Genomic DNA, 22,818 nt, shown 5'->3' with positions numbered 1-22,818 from the left:
AAACTCAAACATTTACAAAAAGCCTTGGTCAAAAGCAATTTTGCGATATCGTTTGTGTGACAGAACTTATGTTTTCAAGAAAATTTGTAGTATATTTTTTTTAGCTTTATCCAAGAGGTCCTTGTATCTCTACTGACAAAAATGCAGGGATCATATTTCTCTCCCACAAATGATTAGGTTACAAAAATTGATCCAGAATATCTCACAAACTGTAGTGCTTTTTATTCCCAATCCACGATTACTCCAAAACAAACCAAATGATACATAATCACCAATATATAACAATATAGTACCCAATTTCCAGAAGAAGAAAAAAACTACCACCGCCAGATAAAGAAACCAATTGCAACCAGGATGCTGACCTTAAACAGTTTGGCATTATCTGCAAATGACAGATGCAGACCTAAAGCAGGTTAACCGCAGATTCACCAAAGTAATTATTAAATATTTCAGGATGGGCTAGATAAAACTGCCTCAGTCGACGTTTTTTCTCCTTGGGTAAGAGCTTTGTGTCAAGGTGAATCATGTGAAGCAAGGACCACAGTTCCTGATCAGTGGTTGTCTTTGTAGTGTCAACATAGCTCCTGCTGGATATGCGACAATCTACAAAACAAAATAAGATGTGAGTTGTCCCCAAACCCAATTAAAATGTCAGAAATACATGTTTACCAGGAGAGGCAAGAGTAAATCCAGAAATGATGTTCTTGGGACAAATACAGTATGACACACACCGTAGTCAAACCAAATTACAATTAAAATGATATCATCCAAATAAATTTCTATCTCTACAGTCAATAATTTCCACTATATAGATCCACTGTTGTAAGTGTTTTATTCTCATCATTTCATATTCAAAACATACATTTACCTGTTACATCGGGCTGTTTCCCATGAACAAGTCCAGCCAGCTTGTCACTCACTTCTTTATGTAATGCTCCAGGTATCTGTGATATAAAGGAGAAAAGTCTGTTATAATTTCACACCAGATTATATCTTTTTGCTGAAACAAATTAAAAAGACCTTTGAACAACCAACTATCCATTCCAAGCACATACCCAAATAGTGCTTGATTATATTAAAATTAACAACATCACCAAATTATTACATGCCTGTCTTTTTTTTTTTTTTAATCGCTCGTCATTGTCCGATTTGTGCTTAAGTGTCAAAGTCACATTGAATTGACAAGGATTTTTTTCTAAATACCATATGCAAAGAATTTTAATCAATGACTGCAGTGAATAACTCCTTCAAAAAGTTAAAAAAAAAGATCTTGGCCAAACTGGCTTTTGGAACTTAAAGAACATCTATAAAGGCTATTGAGTCAATGTTTCAAAAATTACCTTTGAGATGATATGTGAACATTTCCACAAGTTCATAAAGCAATCTAAATGTTTCACCCCATTTTGCAGGACAACAGGATTAATGTGTCTGTTACTACGCCAAAATGCACTAAATGTGTGCATTCTAATATTTTCCTACCTTAAAGATGTCCTTTAAGTTGCCGAGCATGAAGGCTAGCATCAGATCCCCTCTCTCTCTTGACAAAGCCTTGCTATTAAGAATGGCTTTGGAAAAAGCCTTCTTCACTGCAAGTCTGTTTTCCACCTACATATTAAACAAAACATTCATATTACAGTGGACATAGAATTATGATCTTTCCCGAAAAATGAATTCAGAAAACAAAAAGCACAAGATTTGTTCTTTGCCACTGGACGCCCCCAATTTAATCAATGGTGGTTCAGAGTGGAGTAATAATAACCATTGCCCTTGCAATTCCATCTCCAATGCTTTGAATAAGTATTTGCCTCTAGCTTATTTCTGATTCTATTTATGTATTTATTGAGGTAATTCGAAGACATTTAACTAGTTTTCTTCGCTTCTCTGGTTTCCTCTTGAAAAGAAGTTAAGAGTACAGAGTTGCAACTGTTCTTCTGACTAATAATTAGTTTAGGAGTCACAGTAATTGGATCACCAATATATAGTGTTAGCTTTTTCTCAGCTTCTAGCTTTTCCTGTCGATCAACAAAACATGAAGTAGACTGACATATGAAAAAAAAACATTTTAGAGCATACCCCAGACATTTTTGGCTTCAAAAAGTAAGCACGACAAGTAATTTTTAAAGCATTGTTGGTTTCTCTCTTCAAGGATTTTGTTAGGAATGTTGATAGCACAACACATAATCACCTCTTTGTCCAGTCTTATTTCTTGTACATCACCAGCGACTGTCATGAACGCAAGGATTCGACTGAGTTCCTCTCTGGAGTTTGGTGGCAGTAGCTTTAAGCACAGCTGCAGTGCTTCAAGCGCTCTGATCAATTTTTCAGTCTCTGGAAAGTGAAAGGACGTGTGAAGGAAATTAACAACAGTAATAAATAAATAAAATGATTCAACATCAAATTATGAGGTCAGGTTTAATGTTTTTTTTTTTTATGCCAAGTTAAATCTCTACCTAGCAGTTCAGTTATTGCTGAATATACATCAGTCATTTGGTCAGGAAGCAGAGGAGGTTTATCTGTGTTGCTGTAGTGTTTCACTAATGTCCCATACAGAAGCATTTTACAATGAGCAGTGCCACTCTGTGAGAGACATTTAATCCCTGGAAAGAGACAGTGACACCATTACTATGTATACCAATTCAAATGCCTTGTGAAATACATCAGCTCCAAAAACACTGACATCCGGTTAATTCTCATTAAAGCACTTGCCTGGCATGATGCCATCAGCTTGCTCTTTGCTCTGCTGATCTTGAGGGAACAAGAGAGGCAGTTCTCGGCTCAGCTTCACCACTGGTTGGTCAGGGAGGAATTCCAGGCAGTCCAGTGCTGCGCTAAGCCACACATCGTCTCTACACGAAGTGGTCAGATGAAACCAATGATACATCTTTAACCAGATCCATCAAATTGGTCCTACCTCATATAATCTTTGTTATACTTCGTAAAGAGACAAAACATACTGAGAATCCCTAAAGGCTTTGAGGATTTGTCTATCGAGGTGGTTGCTGTTGTCTATCAGGTCAGGATTATTGTTAGCCATCGTTAGTGATGGAGCGGAGCATGGTGAGATCTGGCTGATCTGAAGCACCCCCTCCAGTAGGGGAAGGTCCACAAGATTTAATAACCTAAGGAGTGTTTGCTCCTTCCACACCTTATCTACCACTGTCGGAAGTACAAAACAGATGTGTAGCAGGCAAATTGTATGAATTACACTCATTTAGCAGGATATATTTATTGTATGGCAACACTTTCAATGGCACTGAAACATGGTAACTAACTGCCAGCCTTCTAAAGTAAACACAAAAATGAATAGAAATCTATTGGACTGAATGGCAAACAAAATGAGTTCAACTGAGAAAACTAAGTATTTTTTTGCAATTTAGAGCAGGAAAAACAATATTTGACAACAAAAAGTAGAACAGAAAAACTGAACATAGTAGTAGTCAAAACCACTAGCAGCCAACTTCTAATTCCTTACCCGACTGTGGTAAAACTGAATGCATCTGGACACTTTTGGGACTTAGACTCAAATTTTCCACTCTGGTTTCCAATGTTGAACCAGCACTGACAGAACAAACGGACTGAGAAACTTTAGTGGACGTCTGAAGGAATTTGCCAGGTTTGGGGGGCATCACAAATTTGGGCCCAGAGGGATATTTGTGCTCAGCCTCTCTGAAATGACAAAAACAACAAATGGGTAATAATTCAAGCAGTCACACACATTAGATGTTCAAATGGACATTGTACCTCTTAGAGGGAGAACTCAAGAGTTTCTGGATACTGCACAGAAGCAAATCCGTCTCCATGTCTCCCACTGAAAGTGCATGTTCATTAACAAACCTGAAAGGCACAATCGAATTAGGTCCACAAAGTCATAACTTGGATTTTTATTTTATTTTTGCTGTATTCTACATAGTGCAAGGTCAGACCAACCTGTAAAGAGCACTCCTGCTGTCCTGAAATTCTGCTTGTTTCTTGTCTTTGCCAAACACTTTAGTTCCTACTGCCTCAAAAATATTGCAGTTCAGCAGATCTTGGCATACATTTACGATTTTCCCCCGGCTTGCTGTGGCCCCTTATATTTTTAAGGAAAAGAGTAATTGGGTTTATTGGGTGCCATTGACTGTGCTACATAGCCAATCCAGTTTGACTGGGAGAGCTTCCAATCTTTTTCGGTCAGTAGCACTGAAACATGAACATTCACAGGCCATCCTGGCAGTCAAATTGAACTGATCATCTATCGTTATGAATGGCAGGAAATTAGTTAAGATGTGATGCAATTCACGTGTTGCATTGTCTACTTTTTTGGAAGACCATCACCATTTGTTCATTTATTCAACCCTAGCATAGGGAATGTCCCATGCACTTGCATTTTAGGTCATCAAACTGAACACTAGCAATACAATTACATAATTCAGGGAAAAAATAGAAATGAGTAGTCTGCACAAATATTACTGAAGAAAGGTGCCACCATAGCGTGCTGCAGCCTCACCCTCCAAGGCCTTTTCAGATGCAATGTAGTCAGCCACAGCGTCCACAACATCACAGCCCAGGAAGCAGTCATTGTGGGATAAAAGATAAACTCGACGACGCCTCACTTCCAAAGAGTTCTTGAGGTGGGAAATGAGGCCACTTCCCACTGACCGACACTGGGCTGCCTTCACGGTAAACCCTCCAAATAGAAGTACAAGTCATTGATAGTTCACTATCAATCCATCCAATGTCTCTATAGAGGGTTTGCTTATCACAAGCGGATTAATTTTTTTTAAAAAGCTAAAATTAGTCACATTTGTAAAAAGAAAAAAAAGACGTTTTTATTAATACATCATGGTTTGATTTTTTTAAACATACCTGGAGGAGATGTACGTAGTTTCTCTTCAAGATTCAACGCCGCAGCTCTTTCTTTAATCGTTGACATATTTACATATTTTGGGGAAAAATCGGAGAACACGCTTATAGTTAACAACAAACAGGTGGCTATGAAATGGCAATCAGCCTTCCCATTCAGTATTGCCATGCCTTTATTTTTTTAATAAGTGTGAACACTAGATGCCGCTAAAGTACAGCGCAACGATATTGTGACAAGTTACATTAGAAGCTCCAATGAATTCCCTTTGCGTTTGTTGCGCGGATTTAATAATCAATTCATCTTTATTTTTTTAATACAGTCATTTTTCTAGAACTATAGGAAAATTATTTCCTGTTACAAACTATGAAAGCAAGCATATAATAAATTGTATAAATATGTATTTATAGGGAGGGGACAGCTGTAATTAAAAGCAAAATACCCATTATCCATTTTACATTCGGTCAATGAGCATGAGCTTCGTGTAAGGTTTCCACGGTAGGAAGCCTTCTATATTAAATCGGTTATTTGTTATATGAAGTTACAATGTGAATAGCTTCGTTGTGACTTAAATTGTGTATAAACCTGGTACTGCCATTTAATTCAAGGCTTGCATTGGTCATGCTGGCGAAGTCTATTATTAGCATTGCATTAGCAATTTAGGCGGCCCGGTGAATGAGTGGTTAGCGTGTAAACTTCATGATCATTATAAAGTCATCAAAAGTGTATTAAAAGGAATCAAATAAGATATCCAAAATTTATTTGAATTTGTATTTTTTGCACCGACCTTACGTTGCCAAAGGTGGACCCTAAACATCTTACAGTTCAGATGACATAAAAATATGTCCCACTATAATGACTTTGATATCTTGTTTTACAATTTACTTTCTCTAATATTAATTCAATGTCCTAATTTTACAACAGAAGCAGTTTTATGATCAGACATGCATTCATTGGCAAAATTTAAAGTTTGTGGAACCAAACAACTATAGGTTCGTATAACGTGAAAATAAGCAACAATACAACTTTAATTTAGTGTTCGTAAATCATTAACAATTGTTTCTGTGTAAATTTCGATTTTATTCTTGTATTGTATTATTACAATGTATGACTTACATTATGACTTCAATTTTGTAATAGTACAATTTATCTCACAGAATATTCATATGCGTGACTTCTCTCCACACACAATAGCAAGATTGTGATTTGCTTTGTAAAAATCATAATTTGATGTCTTTGCCACATAGACCACTCCTAACTATTAGCTTGGATTAACCGTTTTTCAGGTGTGCTGCGGGAATTTGTCATAGTCATACAAAGTAATATTCAGAGAGAAAAAATAATATGAATGTAATGAGATTAAAATTGAACAACTACAAGGTTAAAATCAAAATATGATGAACGTTAAATTATAGATTATACTATTACAAGATTAAAATTGTGAAATAGTCATTTTGTTGCTTATTTTTCGCTAACATGAACCGGAAGTTGTTTGGTGTCTAGAGCATAAACTTTTGTTGACGTCTATGTGTGCATTTTTTTGCGTAATATTAGGGGATTTAAATCATATTTGTAGAGAAGTCATACATTGCACATCTCATATTCTGAACCGCTCTATCCTAACTGGGTTCAAGGTGATGCTGGAGCCTATTGCAGCTGACTTCAGGCCAGAGGAGGGGGCCGACCATGCACACTCACCTATACCTAGGGGCAATTTAGGGTGTCCAATCACCCTACCATAAATGTTTTTGGAATGTGGGAGAAAATCCACATAGGCCCAGAGTGAACATGCCAACTCCACACAGGTGGATGACACCTGGATTTGAACCCGGGACGCCAGAGCTGTGAGGCCGACGAGCTAACCACTGGTCTGCCCAATCATGAAATCAGATGATTAAAAACATGACATTACTTATTTTTGCATCACTCGAACCGGAAGTTATTCAGGGTTTGCAGACATCAACTTTTGGTGAGATTATGTCAGTGTGAAAAATTTGATTTTGGAATCATTTTGGGGGTGAATGTGATTCCTACTGATAAAACTTTGATGAGAATGACTATTGTTAATTTAGGTGACATAGTTTTAAATGACAAGATTTTCCAATGGTGGTGTCCCTTGAGATTTTTTCAATGCAAAAAGTGTGCCGCAGCTCAAAAAAGGTTGGGAAACACTGCCCAAACTATAACACCTGTAGTCATTCGCACACGCATGAATATGATGATGTATACATAACACAAATGCACACACATAATATTTTGACACATAAGCACACTTGCACTTCACCTCTCTCATCCTGGGGTCATTGTGTTGTTTGATTATTTTAAGTTAGCGGTTTGTAACAGGGATCATTAAGTCCCCCAACAAGATTGATACCTGTGTGGGGAAAATGGGAGAAAAAAAATCTGTTCTATTAACAGATCACTGGTTTACGGTAACCTCCCACTTCTTGCGATATTTTCCTTTTGTTTGTGTCCATGTGTGTGTGGGGGAGTGGGTGTAGGTGTGTGTGTGCGTGAGTGTATAATTTGACTTATGTAGACACGTGCATTTGTACTGAAAATTCTATTGGGTGGATTAAACTACTGAGATAATTTAAAAAGCATAGACAGGGCAAATTGTGTACTCGCAGTAATTGCTTTGACCTCTATTATTGTCAATGGGGTGGTTCATTTTAATCTAGATTGGTGATAAAAGTGTCCTCTCTACAGTATAAATGCTTTAAAACAAAGAAAAGAAAAAGAATGGTCATTTTACAGTCACTGCGTTACATTATAATTATTAGCAAATGCTATGAGGCCTTGAACCTAATATTCAAATCTAATAGTAATTGTTAGAATCTTTGACTATTATTATCCGCAGAGGATAAAATAACTATTAATTAAGTATTAAGTGAGAGGATACACTTGTGAGTTTGAATTAAACAACAGTTTTTTAATTCTTTATTTTCTACATTATATCTATCGCATGTTTAATTCACAGTCTAGATTCTCATTATGGGCAAACTACGGCCCGCGGGCCACATTCGGCCCGCCGACGTTGTCCAAATAATGTTTTTTTTTTAATTTTTTAATTGTTTTTCCCAAGTTGGTGTCGTCACGCGGAAGCCAGTGGCAGTAGCTCTGTGCACTCTTATTTGTTTTACGTGTTTTACAGCCTGGCATAAATTATGTGATTTTGTTGTTTGGTGGCATGTCCTTACATTTTTCTAATGTAAAATGTGTTCCTTTGCTCAGGTGAGGAAAAACAGGCCTACATTAATCCAACATAATTAAGAACAGTATGGATTCTGGACTCCTCCCACTCAGCACAATTGTAAGCTTTACTTTGTTTCTCAGTCCCAATTTTAGACATGTTTCATGATTTGATTTTCAAACTTTGTGTTGGGGCAGTTTTGTGTATTGCAAGAGATCCATCAGTTATGTAATGCTAAATTTTAAAAATGGGTTAAAATTACTTTGGGCAGTAGTCAGGGGAGATACTAAATTGGTTTCAACTCAATCTCTGGGCACAATTAAAAAAAAAAACAACTATCTACGCTAATACTCATACCTTAGGAAAATTTAGAGTATGCAACCTATCTTGCATTTTATGGGATGTGGGAGGAAACTGGAGTACCCAGAGAAAAAACACTGGCACAGGGAGAACATGCAAACTCCACAGAGGAATGTCAGAACTGTATAGGGGCCATGTTAACTACTCTTCCAATGTGCCGCCAACACCTTCATTTGCTTTATCCCTTTTCAACTGTTGAGAATCTGATTTAACAATACCCTCAAAACTTACAATTCTCGATGCATGACAGTAAAATGAAATGTTTCCAATCCTTTTTTTAATGTTGTAAGGTTCTTAAGGTGCTAAAATGCCGATGCAGAGTTGAGAGTCAAATTCTTATTTTGACTGTCTCCAAGTCAATTTGTTAAGTCAGATTCTCATGCAAACAGACACACACACACACACACACACACACACACACACACACACACACACACACACACACACACACACACATAAAGTGGTTAGCACGTCGGTCTCACTGATCTGGAGTCGGGAGTTCGATCCCAGGTCGGTCCTCACCGTTTAGAGTTTGCATGTTTTACCCGGGCTTGGATAGGTTTTCTCCAGCTACTCCTGTTCCTCCCACATCCCATATTCATGCAGGGTTGAAGACTCCTAATTGCCAGAAGGTGTGAGTGTGAGCATGAATGGTTATCAGTCTCCTTGTGCCGTGTGATTGGCTGTCCACCAAATCAGACTGTCCCCCACCTGGTGCCCATATTCGGCTGGAGCAGGCTCCAACACCCCACACGACCCTTGTGAGATTATTGATTGAATGGTATGTATTGAAAAGTTTCAATGTTGATTAATGTTGAATTATGCTCAATTAGGCAGACGAGGCAGTAACCCCAGAAGAGAGATCTTTGATAAGCACTCCGCATCAACCAGAAAAGCCAAGACCAACCATCTTACTGCATTTGCTGGAATTTAAAACACATTTGCTTGAAGCTGTAGAGGAGCTGCATATTCGAAGGGTACAATTAAAGTAGGAGATGACTAACCTACCTTATTTATTATATAATTGAATACAATTGTTATCATGACCTGAAAAGCTATGTATCTTTTAACTTCCTTGGTATGAGTCATATTAGTCTATATCAGACTGAAGGTCACACATGCCATTTGGCCCTTGAACAATAAGTAAAAATTTGAGTTGTTTCTCAATAGTACTGTTTGTGTGTGGAGGGGGCGGTTGACTCCTGATTCCACCCTCTAGCAAACACATTAGACCTGGCTGCACATTGTCAATGTACTTGAAGGTTAAAGTAGCAAAAATTTTATGTTGACTGTTTTCTTGCAATTTCAGTTTTATTGTTATTGTCATGTGAACTGGAAAATCAGTCTGTTCCTCCTCAGGCAGCTCCATTCAAGGCAGAGATTAAGGAGTATTGCCTGTCATCGTTTTGGTATTCCATTGGTTTGACAAGACAGTGAAAACGATATTACGCCTACCTCACTTGTAAAGTAAAGCTATAAATGAAAGTTGTTTATTAGGCTGCAATTCGAGTATGTTCTAATTAATGGTACTATCATGTGACCATGAACCATATTGAAGAGAAAAACTTTACAGTTCAGCTATCGCTGTCAAATAATTGGATTCATTCAAGACACAAGCAGATTCCTTAATTAAAATCTTTAAAAAAACAGGAAGAGTGATTGCTGTCAATTTGACAGTATTTAAAGTTGATCACTGCTTTAATATTACTTTTCATATTATTAATTACGTTTTATATTAATAATAAGGTTTTATGTTATTAATTATGCTAATGTGTATTATCATTTCCAGTATACATTTTTAATATGGTAAATCTATTGTGGTCTTTTTTACTTTTGTACTATACCTCGTGTATTTTGACTATATTGTTCACTGGGGCGCGGCCCGGTGGAGCAAGTAGTTAGCGCGTTTACTTCACAGCTCTGGAGTCCTTGGTTCAAATCCAGGCCACGTCCATCTGTGTGGAGTTTGCATGTTCTCCCCCTGTGTGGGTTTCCTCTGGGTACTTTGGTTTCCTCCCACATTCCATAGACATGCATGGTAGGCTGATTGGACGCTAAATTGCCCCTAGGCATGGGTGTGCCCTGCGATCGGCTGGTCACCAATTCAGGGTGTCTCCAGTTCTGGCCCGGAGTTGACCGTGATAGTTTCCAGCCCCCGCGACCCTAATGAAGATAAAGCAGTTCAGAAAATGAGATGAGATGAGACATGAGAGATTTTTACAGGGTTCTTCACATTGAATCGGTAGCTGAATTTAAGTATCTTTAAAAAAAAATAGAAAGAGCAAGTAACACTTTTATGGAACATAATTTTGTTGAATTTAAGTCTTAATTCTTTTTTTAACCACAAATCTTTTCATGGTTCAGGATGCAGAAACACAATATGAAAACCAGATTAGTAAAGTGGTGTTGGAGAAACAGGAGATCGAGTGGAAGAAGGTTAGACTGGGCGTGAGTGTTTACATGTCAGAATTCAAGATCAATGGTTTTACTAATGCTTTTTTTTGTCATTTTTTGTGATGTTTCTCTGATCACAACAGGAGTCATTACAAAACCAAATGATAACAGCTGCAAAGCACCATGCAGAATCTCTCATCAATGTTGAAAAACAGGCATGTTTCATAATCAATTTCAAAACGTTACTTCTGAATTAAGATAAATTGAAGTGTTTCCATTAGGCTCATTTGGAAATGTAACTGGAACATATCTAACACATTTTACAAATGTACTTTTCTTCACTTTTGAACTGAAAATCGTTATCCACTCGTCCTCATGCCCTGCCATTTACTTATTAAAGAGAACAATGCCAGGCCGACCAGCGGATGAGTGGTTAACGCGTCAGTCTCACAGAGGGACACCTGGGTTCAAATCTGGGTCACTCCACCTGTGTGGAGTTTGCATTTTCTCCCCGGGCCTGCGTGGGTTTTCTCCGGGTACTCCGGGTTTGCTCCCACATTCCAAAGACATGCATGGTAGGCTGATTGGACACTCTAAAGTGCCCCTAGGTATGAGCGAATGGTTGTTTGTCTCCTTGTGCTCTGCGATTGGCTGGCCACCAATTCAGAGTGTCCCCCGCCAGTGGCCTGAAATAAGCTGGAATAGGCTCCAAGACCCCCCGTGACCTTAGTGAGGACTAGCGGTTCAGAAAAGGAGATGGGATAAGATGTACAACTTGTACAGGATTTCTTTTAAAAAATACATTTCTTTTATGACCCTCAGACAACTTATATCTTATTTTTTTTTCAAGTGTCAGATAAAAATAAGACAGAGAGAAGAGGAGAAGGTAAGACCATCCTATTTCCAGTGAAATCAATTACTGTTTTGGTAGTAAATTTTCTCATCCCAATTGCACCCTCTTGGCCCCTGGAACACATTCTTTTGCCCTGAGCTATAGCATTTATTGCTTGTTTGACACTCAGACAAATGATTTCAGGGAAAATTCCAGGTCATTTCTGAGTTAAAAGAGAAGGAGATTAGCAACTTGAAAGAAGAGCTGAAATCACTCCAGGTACTAAACTCTTTGTCCATTTATTCTATTCAGACCATTGCATTTATGACTTCATTTTTTTTCTCATTCCTGTTTAAAAAAAGGAACTCCTGATTTACAGTAGATCTGTTATGAAACAGAAGTCCTCTGCAAAGTCAAGCGCGGATGGACTGAGCCAAATTGGCTCCTATAGCATTTGTCCTCGGGCTCGTCGCCACAGAAGTGACAAATAGTCATAACCCATGGGCCACTGCACTTAAAAGACCAGTCATCCTGTATGGAGACAATTGTGCCTTTTTTTCAGGATATTTTATTCAGGAGACTTTACCTACCCTGCAGTCATATGGGTCACTTACACAGAGACACCTTGACACCACTCTGCAACAGTTGTGTTGTGGATTGACCAAATGTTTTGACATAAATAATGAGACCGTAAAGGTTAGACGTAAGATATGGATCAATTGGATTCTGGCAGTAGTCCGCTTGTTTTTTCCACTAGCTTACACAATTGATTCAAGAACTAAAAGAACTCTAAAGTGTTTCATGGATATTCATGCACTTAGATTAGTTTGGTTCCAAGTTGGTTATATGTTAATATTTTGATGTAGAAATACATCATACAATACATCTTTGAGTCAACTCTAATAATTGGAATAAAAACAAAATAGTTGTACCTTTAATTTTGTTCTGTGTTTAGATATGTTCTTCTATCAGTATGGGATGCTGTGTGTATATTAATGATGATTTTTTTTAATACTAGCAAACAGTTTCTGGGCCAATTCTATAGCAATCATCATCATGATACAGAACTGTCATGTCAATTTTGCTGTGCATTGTCTTGCAGCTTCTGAAGTACAACTTTGAGAAGAAAGCAAATGAGTTGGTAAGGAGGCTTTAAACTTGTTCCAATAGCTGAGAGTAGCTAGGTGGGAGTGAGAAAAATTAAATGAGTGTGGGGAAATAAGATCTGCCTTTAGATGGAGGATCTCATCTCCACTGGCGGAGAGGGAGAGTGTGACACTTGAACTGCCATGACAATATTAAAATATTTTATAACAGGACCTCGCTTCGTTGAACTCTACGGCAGTGGCAGTCAGGGAGTTACAGAAAGGGTGGTTTATTGGGATAGAAGGGAGTGAAATGAGAGTCAAGGGAGTGAATTATTGAAGAACGAGTGATACAGACAATCAAATTGTAATGACAGTCTGAAAAGCGCTAAAGCTCCATGAGGCATGGACTTTGCTGATGCCTTCATCCCTCAAAGACACTGCCCATGTTTACACTTGAGTCTCAACTGTTTTGACTGGAGTATTGTTTCTCAGAGTAGATAATCATTGTGACTTCTTGTTTTGCTTTGTGATGTCAGGCATATAATTGTTTACCGCAACTTCTTTAACAACTTTATTCAAGGGACAAAGTTATAACAATTCCAAGGACCAAATTCTATTTTCTTTTTGTGGCATTGACAAATGAGGACCCTGGCTAGATTTATACAAATTTTCAATGCATTCATAGGGACCTGCATTGGGCCTTATTGTGGTACACCATCTAACTCTAGACATGCCTGAGATTCAAATGACCTAGATCAGCAGTCCCCAACGTTTTTCTCATCACTCTTGCTTTCTGACCAACAATTAAATGAAATTAAAACTTTCTTGTACCTTTTTGCTTTATTTTAGAAAAAAAAACGATTGAGCTGTATCGCTCCGCAAAGTCCAATTTATCAAATTCAATCATGTCCCCCCTGCAGATGTAGTCCGACTTAAAGTTTTGCAGTTTTTTCTTGGGACATAACATCACTGTGAAGTTCCACTTCTAATATTGCTTGAGACTTGTGCACTTAATTTCAAACCACATACACTTAGGTATGTACCAGCAATAAAATATATTTGCGACGTGTTATATGCCAAAGGACACAGGATCAGTCCACAAATAAAGGGCCCATTATGTTGGTTTTATGCAGAGCTGTGGTTAATATTTCTGTTGTATTTCTTCCACAGGAACAGAAGCAAACATTGCAGAGTCGGTCAAAAGACAGTCACCTAATCCAAATAGGAGAGATTGAGAAACGCTTTGCTGCTCTAGCAAGGCAGTGTTCCACACTCAAGAAATCGCATACACAACTAGAGGAGAATGGTAATTAGAGGATATGTACAAATGAAATATAGCTATAAATAGTTTTTTGGTTTTACGTTTATATGAAGTGAAATTGAACATAATAACTGAATCAAAACCTTTATGTACATACTATTAACATTCCAGAATACTGAATTCCGGGACAAAGTTATAGACAACATTTACTCACTATCTTTCCCCTTTGGGAACTTAGTCTGTCACACACACGCCAGTTTGTTTGCGATAGGCACCAATTTATCTTGCCCTACACCACCCTGTAAGAAATGAATTGCCGGCTATGATGCAAATCTTGGTTGACAGATTATTTTTCTACACATTTTAAAAGTATTGCACAGCATTAAAATTGTCTGTTTCGCATTTGCCCTCATTCAGAAACCATATTTAAATTAAAATAATAGTAACTGGTTACCCATAGGACGTATGGTTAGAGCGTCGACCTCTCTGTTCTGCGGTCAAGGCTTCTATCCCAGGTTTGTCCTCACGTGGGTTTTTTATGGGTTTTCTGGTTTCGTCCCACATCACAAAAAGATGCCGGTTAGGCTGGTTGAACACTAAATTGTCAATTACATTCTTTCTGTCCCACTGAGCTCAGATGTGTTTTTTTTGTGTGTGCTTTGTATACCAGTTGATGAAGTCATGAAAAGAAATATGAAACTAACAGCTACAAATGAAAAACATGAAGCAACCATTCAATGTTTAATGAAGGTACCGTATAATTTTTCTTTTATTCAGCAAAAGATGAATAATCCATATGTATGATCATTTCACGGGGTTTAAAATAGGTGACATCTTGGTTGTACAAAATGTATCAGCTTTTTAACTCTTTAAGCATTTAGTTTGAAAGACTCATGCTTTTCAGGAGGTGGAGGAGGTCAACACCAAACTGATTCAGACAAAGTTGTCAATGGTTCAGCAGGACAACTCCAATGGCATAATGAACCAGACAAAGCAGCATTTAAACCAACTGAGCTACAAGCTGAGCATGGTAACCAACAATTTAAAAAAATACAATTGTGTTGGCAAATCGCAGACAAACACGTTTGTCATTCAGTGTTGGACACAAAGTAACATATATTCTCGCATATAAGCCGTATTTGAAACAAACAAAAAATAGACTGAATCAAGGCTACGTATGGCTTGTGCTCACAAGATTTACAGCGTTGCTATACTCTTTGTCACTAGTAGAGGTCGGCAAATTAACATTTACTATTTGTTGGTTATTTTCTGTTTTGCTGTAAGAAAACAACCATTACTGGATGAATTACTAACTTCCTTATGATATTGATACTAATAATGTGGTTTTGATTCATACTGTATCTCAGAAACACCACGTGATCATTTTTCTTAAGATTTTCCTTTGAAAAGTAACACTTTTTTACTCCCTATAACAATCCTGAATATGGAGGTGAAAATTATGAATCAGGGGGTGGCTTATATGCGAAAAATACAGTATGTATAAAAAGGCAAAATACTAAACTGGAAATCAACCAGTGTTGATATGTTTAGGAAAAGGAAATGAATAACAAACTACGAGAAGAGAACGTTGCCAAGAGTTCAGAGAAACAAGTGAGTAATTCAACTAAGTGACAAGATGACAATTATAGTCTACAATTTATGTCAAAATGTCCATGTTTTCATGGCAATACATTGCTATATTGTTAAACAAGATAGGTTGCTCTTGTTGCCTTGCTTTACTGGATATACAGTATTTTTATGTTACATTTGTGTAACTGTCCAGGAGGTCATTAATGTCCTGCAGTACACCCAGCAGCTCTTTTTGAACCAGGTACATGCTGTGAATAGACTAGAGCTGCAGCTGCAGACACAGGAGGGACAGTACAAGGTCAGAACTGTAGTTCCCATGCTATAATTATTTTTATGAACATTTCGCAGCCATTGGCACCCTCTTTGGTTTTATGAATGTTGCTTATTTTTTTGCATCATCCTAAAAAAACCCTGAAAAAAAACACTTTTATTTCTTTCTGTGTATGTTTTAGACACTTTATGTTATATAAATGAACAACTTTTATTCAGAATGTTTTTGTGATTATTTATTTCTCCAGGCCCTTGAGCAGGAACATGAAGAAATGCGAGAGAAAACCAAGTTAATGAAAGAAAAAATTATTCATTTGATGGTAAGCTTTTCTTGTGGTTTGTCCTTATGGAATTGACAAATAGATATTATTCTGTTAAAAGGGCCTTTTTAAATTGTGATTTAAAATGAACTCAACTTGGTGGTGGTATTTGTAACAAAAGACAATTTGTTTTTACGGTCTAGAGAGTACAGCAAGATTTTCAAGCACTGAAAGAAGTACATGATGACCTTCAACAAAAACACAATGAATTGTGTGCACAGGTCAAAGTGCAGGCCCACACTATAAACGAGTTAGAGGTATGCATTATTTTGGCGTGATTGTTATCCATTGGTGAAAATGATCAATTATAGCTGCTGTTCCTTACATAACCTAATTGGGAAACCTTGACAAATAAACTGAATAGCAGTCTTCAAATGCAGAAGTACGGCTTTTTACGGCTGTTTCCTGCAAAGGATGGCTAAAACCTGTGTAACCTGGTTGATGTTTGTCATCAATCTGATTCATAATTCAATTATAATTGATGTAGCAAGGAATACAGCTCTGCAACCAAACATCTTTAAAAGCAGTGAAAGTGTAACATAGGAGTCAGAAAACCAGTTCTCAGGGCCCAAAGTGGGTCCTGTTTAACCAATGAGGTTTCTGTGAAAACAAGAAGCGATTTGTTGATTGCACTTGTAGGACGCAAGATTAGTAGAAAGGATTCCTCTCGATGGATTGGAACGAAAACCCGCACCCACTGCAGTCCCAGTTTAAACACCTCTGGTGTAACGTCATACTGAACACTATGCAATGACGTCTCACTTTTTGATTCTTGCACACTCACTCGCTAATGGTCATGTGAGACCTTAATACAATAAACTTGGCCACTGACACACAGTTTAACTTTAAATGCATTTAAAATTCAATCAGGTACGCCACTCATTGATGAAAATCTACAATCAAATAAAATAGCTGTAAGAAAGGAAATTTTGAGTATTTTTAATATGAATGTTCCTGCATACCAGATAAAATGACATCAGAAGTCGTGAAACATATTTTCATAAATTAATCATTCAAAGTCACCTTTAGACATGTGAATGTTTCTTCTTAGCCGCACGATAGATTGCATTTGAATGTAGCATGTGTCTTTTTACTCAGATTTTCCCAAGTTTAGCTACGGAATCGAGAGGGAGACCTCCTGATGAACCCAAATCCAGCTCCATGCTCTCTTTCTTTGGCAGCCTGCAGAACTCAGCCGTTTCTCAGAACAGAATCCTGGACTGTCTGGAAGATACGAGTGCTAAGACTAAACTGGATGGTGAAATGGGAGGTCAGCCAACATAATATAAACAAAGAGATGAACATGCTTTATCCCTTGTTGTTCTTCAAGGATTTAGCACGTTATAATATTTTAGACACTTTCCAAGAATTTAACAGAAAAATACTGATGCATTTAGGTTTTTTTTCTAATGTACTGGACATATTTTTGTCAAAGCAGTGTATAACTATAAGTTAAAATATATATTTTTCTTTACTTATACAATGTTTTCTTTCAGGACAAGGACCCCTAAAGCTCGATGAGATTTTTGAAACTCAGCTTCAAGTTCAATGTGAGAGGGCCTTTTCAATTCAATCACCCAAAAATCTCTTGGCAGTGTCGGAAAGAATAGACAGCTACCGTGCCCTTTTGAATGCAGACAGAAGCATGTCTAATCAAGTGCCAAATGTGACTAGCTCCATTTCCCATCAGCCAGCCACTAATGACATGGGTATCACTGAAAGCTCACCTGATAGAATCAACCAACCAAATACAGATTTGTTGAGCAATGACCTACAGACCAACAAAAGAAGGCTTAAAGATGGGAGCACAAACCAAAATGAAGCAGACGGCATAGCAAAGGACAACGTGAAAAATACAAGTGAAAAAATTGATGAAGGGTCTACAAATGAAAACCAGTCAAGGAAGACAGATGATAATCTGGAAGAGATATGTGTTGAAGAGCGGGATAGGATTCTTATTTCTCAAACTGCAAATTGTGGGAACATTCAAGAAACAAGCAGTTTGGGTGCACACAAGCCTAAACAAGAAAAGACAGCAGAGTTCAGGTATGGAGAGAATCAAGGAGCAAAGACAGTAACAGAGATGGAGTCCCAGGCAACTTGTAGCATTAAGAGCAACACCTCAACGGACATTGACGCCATTGACGCTACGGTCATTAGTCTGGAAATAGGCACTGTCTGTAAGCTGGAAGAGATATGTGTTGAAGAGCGGGATGAGATTCTTATTTTCGAAACTGCAAATAGTGGGAACATTCAAGAAAAAAGCAGTTTGGGTGCACACAAACCTAAACAAGAAAAAACAGCAGAGTTCAGGTATGGAGAGAATGAAGGAGGAAAGACAGGAACAGAGATGGAGTGCCAGGCAACTTGCAGCATTAAGAGCAACACCTCAACGGACATTGACACTACAGTCATCAGTCTGGAAATAGGCACTGTCTGTAAGCTGGAAGAGATATCTGTTGAAGAGTGGGATGAGATTCTTATTTCCAAAGCTGCAAATAGTCGGAACATTCAAGAAAAAAGCAGTTTGGGTGCACACAAACCTAAACAAGGAAAAACAGCAGAGTTCAGGTATAGAGAGAATCAAGGAGGAAAGACAGGAACAGAGATGGAGGCCCAGGCAACTTGCAGCATTAGGAGCAACACCCCACCGGACATTGACACTACGGTCATCAGTCTGGAAATAGGCACCGTCTGTGAGGCGGACTGTTATCAAAACCTCACAGAGAAGGTTGCTGACAACAGTCTTGTAAACATAAAAGAAGGGCAGATACTTAAAGACTTGAATTGTGCTGTAGACCAAAATCTCAATAGTGGGGATATTTCACTTGCACAAGATGCTCAAGACTCATGTAAATCAGAGGTCCAAACCAATGCAGAGAGAGTCAAGTCCTCACCAACTGGGGACCATTCAGTGATTGAGAAAACTAAACAAGTGGGAGTGGATGAATCAATATCTACTCTTCACACAACATTTTCAGAGCTTCTGAGTGAATCACCTGACTTAGTGACAAATCAGACAATGGCAGAATATACTAATTTTGAGGAGGTCAAGAAAACTATTGTTGATCCGGTAATTGAAACTCCTGATGAGGGTATACAAGAAGAGTCAAAAGCGGTAACAACCATTTTGGAAAGTGATGCATCCCAAAGGGAACCTGTTACTTTTGATGAAGATTTGATAATTTCCAACACAGACAATGGAGAGGCTTCAAAGAAAATTGAAAGTGATTTATCAGGGTCATTTCAATCAAATAATGGTCATGTGGAAACACTTGATGTTGGCACTATATCCCTTCAGCAGGCAGTTATAAAAGAAACCCTTTGTGATGCTGTCAAATTACCCACTTTGCCTGCTTTAAAGACTCATCAGCCATCATTTGACTGGCATGCTTCTAAACAGACAGTGCTATCCATTGGTACTCCTGACTCCATTCTGCAGTCAAATGTTCAGGTACACTTCCAGCAAAATCTGGGTAAAAAATGTATTGCATTCATTCATGTGGGGGTTTGCTGAAACTTATCTCAGCTAACTTTGGGACACCCTGAATTGGTGGCCAGCCAATCGTACGTAGTGCATTTTCAAGTGTATCATTTTAGCCGCTTATATTTCAAGTCCATAGATGTAACTCGTAATTAATAGACTTAGGCTTTGTTGCATGGCACACATTGATTGAATGTACTAGGAAAGACAACTATTTCCAATATAACCATTAGTTGCAGTAAGAAAATTGGTACCTCCATCAGTAGTTGAAACCTACAGAAGCACAGATTATGTATTTGGTCTGTTATTTCTGTTTGCCAGAATGTTTATGTTCATGATTACTCAAAAATAAAGAAAGAGATTTTCAATTTGTATGATATACTTGTAATATCAAACTGAAGAGGATTAAAATTTGCGTTCAAAAGAAAGATAACAGGACTAAACATTTGCTTGCCTGTATTTTTTTTGTTCAAGATAAATCAAGAAAGAAGAAATGGATTCATATCAAACTTAGTTATTCTAATTTCACCTTTGTGTTTTCAGAAGTTCCCTGTGTCAGAGCAAAATGCATGCAATGCTCTCTGCTCAACCCAGCAAAGTAAAGGTAATGATTATATGATCTACAGACTGTTTTTTTGTGGAATAGAGACTGCCTAATGTTCATAACTTTATATACTATTCCCTTCTTCTTAGAACCTTTGATGATTATCAGGGCATCCGACTTGTTGAAGGCCTCCAATGCCTCTGCATCCGCAGGATTTGGACGGAAACATAAAATGACTGGCTGGAACGTTTTTGGAAAAAACTTCAGAGACACAGCAGCAACAGATGTAAGTTACAGAATCATTTTTCTAAATACTAAGGTCACCACTTTGTACGTCAAAATTACTATTACTATGCAGTTTTATCACAAATTTCACCCTAAAAAAATGTGAATAATACATTTTCACACTAAACCACTGCATGAGACATTGACGGGCTTAGATGACATCGTTATATAGATATTTTTTAAATATATAAACATTTATTCGGGTGTTACTAAAGGTAATAAAAAAAAAGGTTGAACTATAATTGTCTGTCTCCTTTTCAATCTTCTAATTTGATTATCTGCCCCTTACATTTCAGTTTTTGGGCTTTTATGCACCTGCATTTTCACTTATACAAAAAACATTTCACACGTTCCCATTCACTCTACTCTTAACCTTGCCTGCCATCGCTTTTGGTTTATTAGAACCAGGTGCACATTATTCAGGGATATGTAGTGCAACATAGTTGAAGTGTGAGAAACAAAATGGTCCAGTAATATAAAAAGACTAAATTCCTAATCCTGGCTGGAGTCTTAATAGTGGGAACTTTACATGAGCTCAGTCTGGGCCTGGATTATCTCTTCGAAGTAGATACTGTTTATTGTCTGCATTTTCTGTGTCCATCAGTTAGAGTTCGACAAGAGGCCTTGTGGAAGGCAAGGTATTACACAACAATGGGATTTACAGTTTTCTTGTTTTTGTGTCTGTATAGAAAGGCAGAGCGTCATTGTCTGCTTCTACATGGCCAGTCTCCAGCACATGGTCAACTCCTTCTGGGTATGTGTGTAGTATATACAGGATAAATAGTATAAATCTATGCAAATATCTGGGAGTGCCTAATTTTAATATTTTGTTCAATGTATAATACAGCCATACCTCTACTTACGAATGCCTCTAGGTATGAAATTCAAAGCTTTTTATATGAAAATGATTACCTCATATACCACCTATACAAAAATGATCCAAGTTATGAAATCCCCCAAAAAGTATTTCCTCATTTGTTATTTTATTTTGGAAATATTGTCACGGATGTATTGATTCTCACTTTATTATACTATACTCTATTGGGCTCTTAGCTAATGCTGACTGTACATTGTTATAGAATACCTGACCTTGTTTACTTACTATACAGTACTAGATTTGTAGTTCATTGCCTGTAGTATTTTAGCAACAATTGTTTTATAGCTGTGGTGTACAAAGACAAAAAAATTAAAAGCCCAAACCACATTCTTTTAAAATTACTAAACAGCAAGGCTTGAAATCTATTTCCAAAGATTTACATCATTTGTGCTATTGTTTGTTTGCTTTCCTCTCTTCATAGGACCTCTGTCCCCACTGTACCTCCAAAACCTGATGTTGATTTGAAATCCCGGGGCTCCCAGGAAGAACATTCATCTATCAGAGCCCAGCTATCAAAAATTGAACAGTTTTTAGAAACAGAAAGTGTCCACCAGTTCAAGCGAAGGCGGACACAGAACTAACCGAATATGATGGTAGTACAGGTTTAAGTGTCCAATATTAAATCAGTAATATTCGCAATGATACTGTTCTACTTTTAGTGTGACCAGTTTTAAATATTGTTGGAATTTCAACTGGTTTTCCTTCTCCATATTTATATTTGCTGTAGCTGAAAGGGGGACATGGAAGTAGCATATATTTTTGTTAGAATGTTTAGTGTTCTTGAGCAAATTAAATAACCTATTGATTGATTGATTTACGTTTACTTACTATGTTTGATCCTTTTTTAAATATTTCTACATATATATAAAAGGTGTACATACATCATACATGTTAAAATCAATTTCTTTTTAAACCTGAAATTTGTTTTACACAGCCTGCTCCGATTAATAAACAACAAAGGATACGCTTTGTTGTATGTTGTAATAGTATTAATAGCTAATTAGCATTTAGTCTTTAATGGCCAACGGGGTTAGTATGTCTCAGAGGCATTCCAACTCAACACATCTTTGCTCTTTCTCTTGCTGCAATTACAATTTAGGACATGGTCGGTCAGGAATAAAAATAACCCACACCAATTAACATAGATTTAGAGACAACAATTAACTCACCCTTGCTCATTGTAATTACAAAAACATCAATTAGCGCACATTAAGTCAAATTAAAACATTTTAATTAGCCTCTTGTTAACTTTATGTTCCCTTTGAGTATAACATTTGGCCCCAGGTTAGCATGAGTTATCTCACCACAGATTGTTGGCCACTAATTGTAGACAAATTGCTCTCGAAATACTACAGTGAAGAAGTGGAATTACTTGCATAGCTAATATTTTCTTTCAATTCAGCTGGTAACTCATATTCACATATTGTAATCAAAGTTTGCGATTAACTATTCAGATGATTAAGGAATAACACATACACAG

At 37.4% G+C, this 22,818-nt stretch overlaps 2 protein-coding genes across 2 annotated transcripts; one reads left to right on the top strand and one right to left on the bottom strand.

Annotated features, from left to right (window-relative positions):
• Window positions 1-200: 200 nt before the first annotated feature.
• On the bottom strand, window positions 201-5,035 carry LOC144186706 (DEP domain-containing protein 7-like). The gene is made up of 12 exons (XM_077710567.1): window positions 4,846-5,035; window positions 4,487-4,666; window positions 3,928-4,069; window positions 3,742-3,834; window positions 3,473-3,666; window positions 2,955-3,156; window positions 2,707-2,846; window positions 2,451-2,597; window positions 2,186-2,328; window positions 1,480-1,605; window positions 869-944; window positions 201-603 (listed from the first exon to the last, which is right to left on the bottom strand). The coding sequence occupies exons 1-12, from the start codon at window positions 5,009-5,011 to the stop codon at window positions 404-406; spliced, it is 1,809 nt and encodes a 602-aa protein (XP_077566693.1). The 5' UTR covers window positions 5,012-5,035; the 3' UTR covers window positions 201-403.
• Window positions 5,036-5,303: 268 nt separating this feature from the next.
• Window positions 5,304-22,304, top strand: ccdc73 (coiled-coil domain containing 73). The gene is made up of 21 exons (XM_077740102.1): window positions 5,304-5,338; window positions 8,075-8,153; window positions 9,227-9,370; window positions 10,758-10,829; window positions 10,931-11,002; window positions 11,638-11,673; window positions 11,824-11,898; window positions 12,722-12,760; window positions 13,878-14,013; window positions 14,639-14,718; window positions 14,873-14,998; window positions 15,520-15,579; window positions 15,752-15,856; window positions 16,077-16,148; window positions 16,292-16,405; window positions 17,247-17,418; window positions 17,645-19,602; window positions 20,176-20,236; window positions 20,326-20,462; window positions 21,151-21,215; window positions 21,760-22,304. Exons 2-21 carry the CDS (start codon window positions 8,121-8,123, stop codon window positions 21,917-21,919), a joined length of 3,717 nt encoding a protein of 1,238 aa, XP_077596228.1. The 5' UTR covers window positions 5,304-5,338; window positions 8,075-8,120; the 3' UTR covers window positions 21,920-22,304.
• The last annotated feature ends 514 nt before the right edge of the window (window positions 22,305-22,818 follow it).

The sequence above is a fragment of the Stigmatopora nigra genome, chromosome 2, assembly GCF_051989575.1.
Source record: "Stigmatopora nigra isolate UIUO_SnigA chromosome 2, RoL_Snig_1.1, whole genome shotgun sequence".
Taxonomy (NCBI): Eukaryota; Metazoa; Chordata; class Actinopteri; order Syngnathiformes; family Syngnathidae; genus Stigmatopora; species Stigmatopora nigra.
Note: the sequence above shows the minus strand (reverse complement) of the source record. Positions and strands in the feature narration are given on the sequence as shown.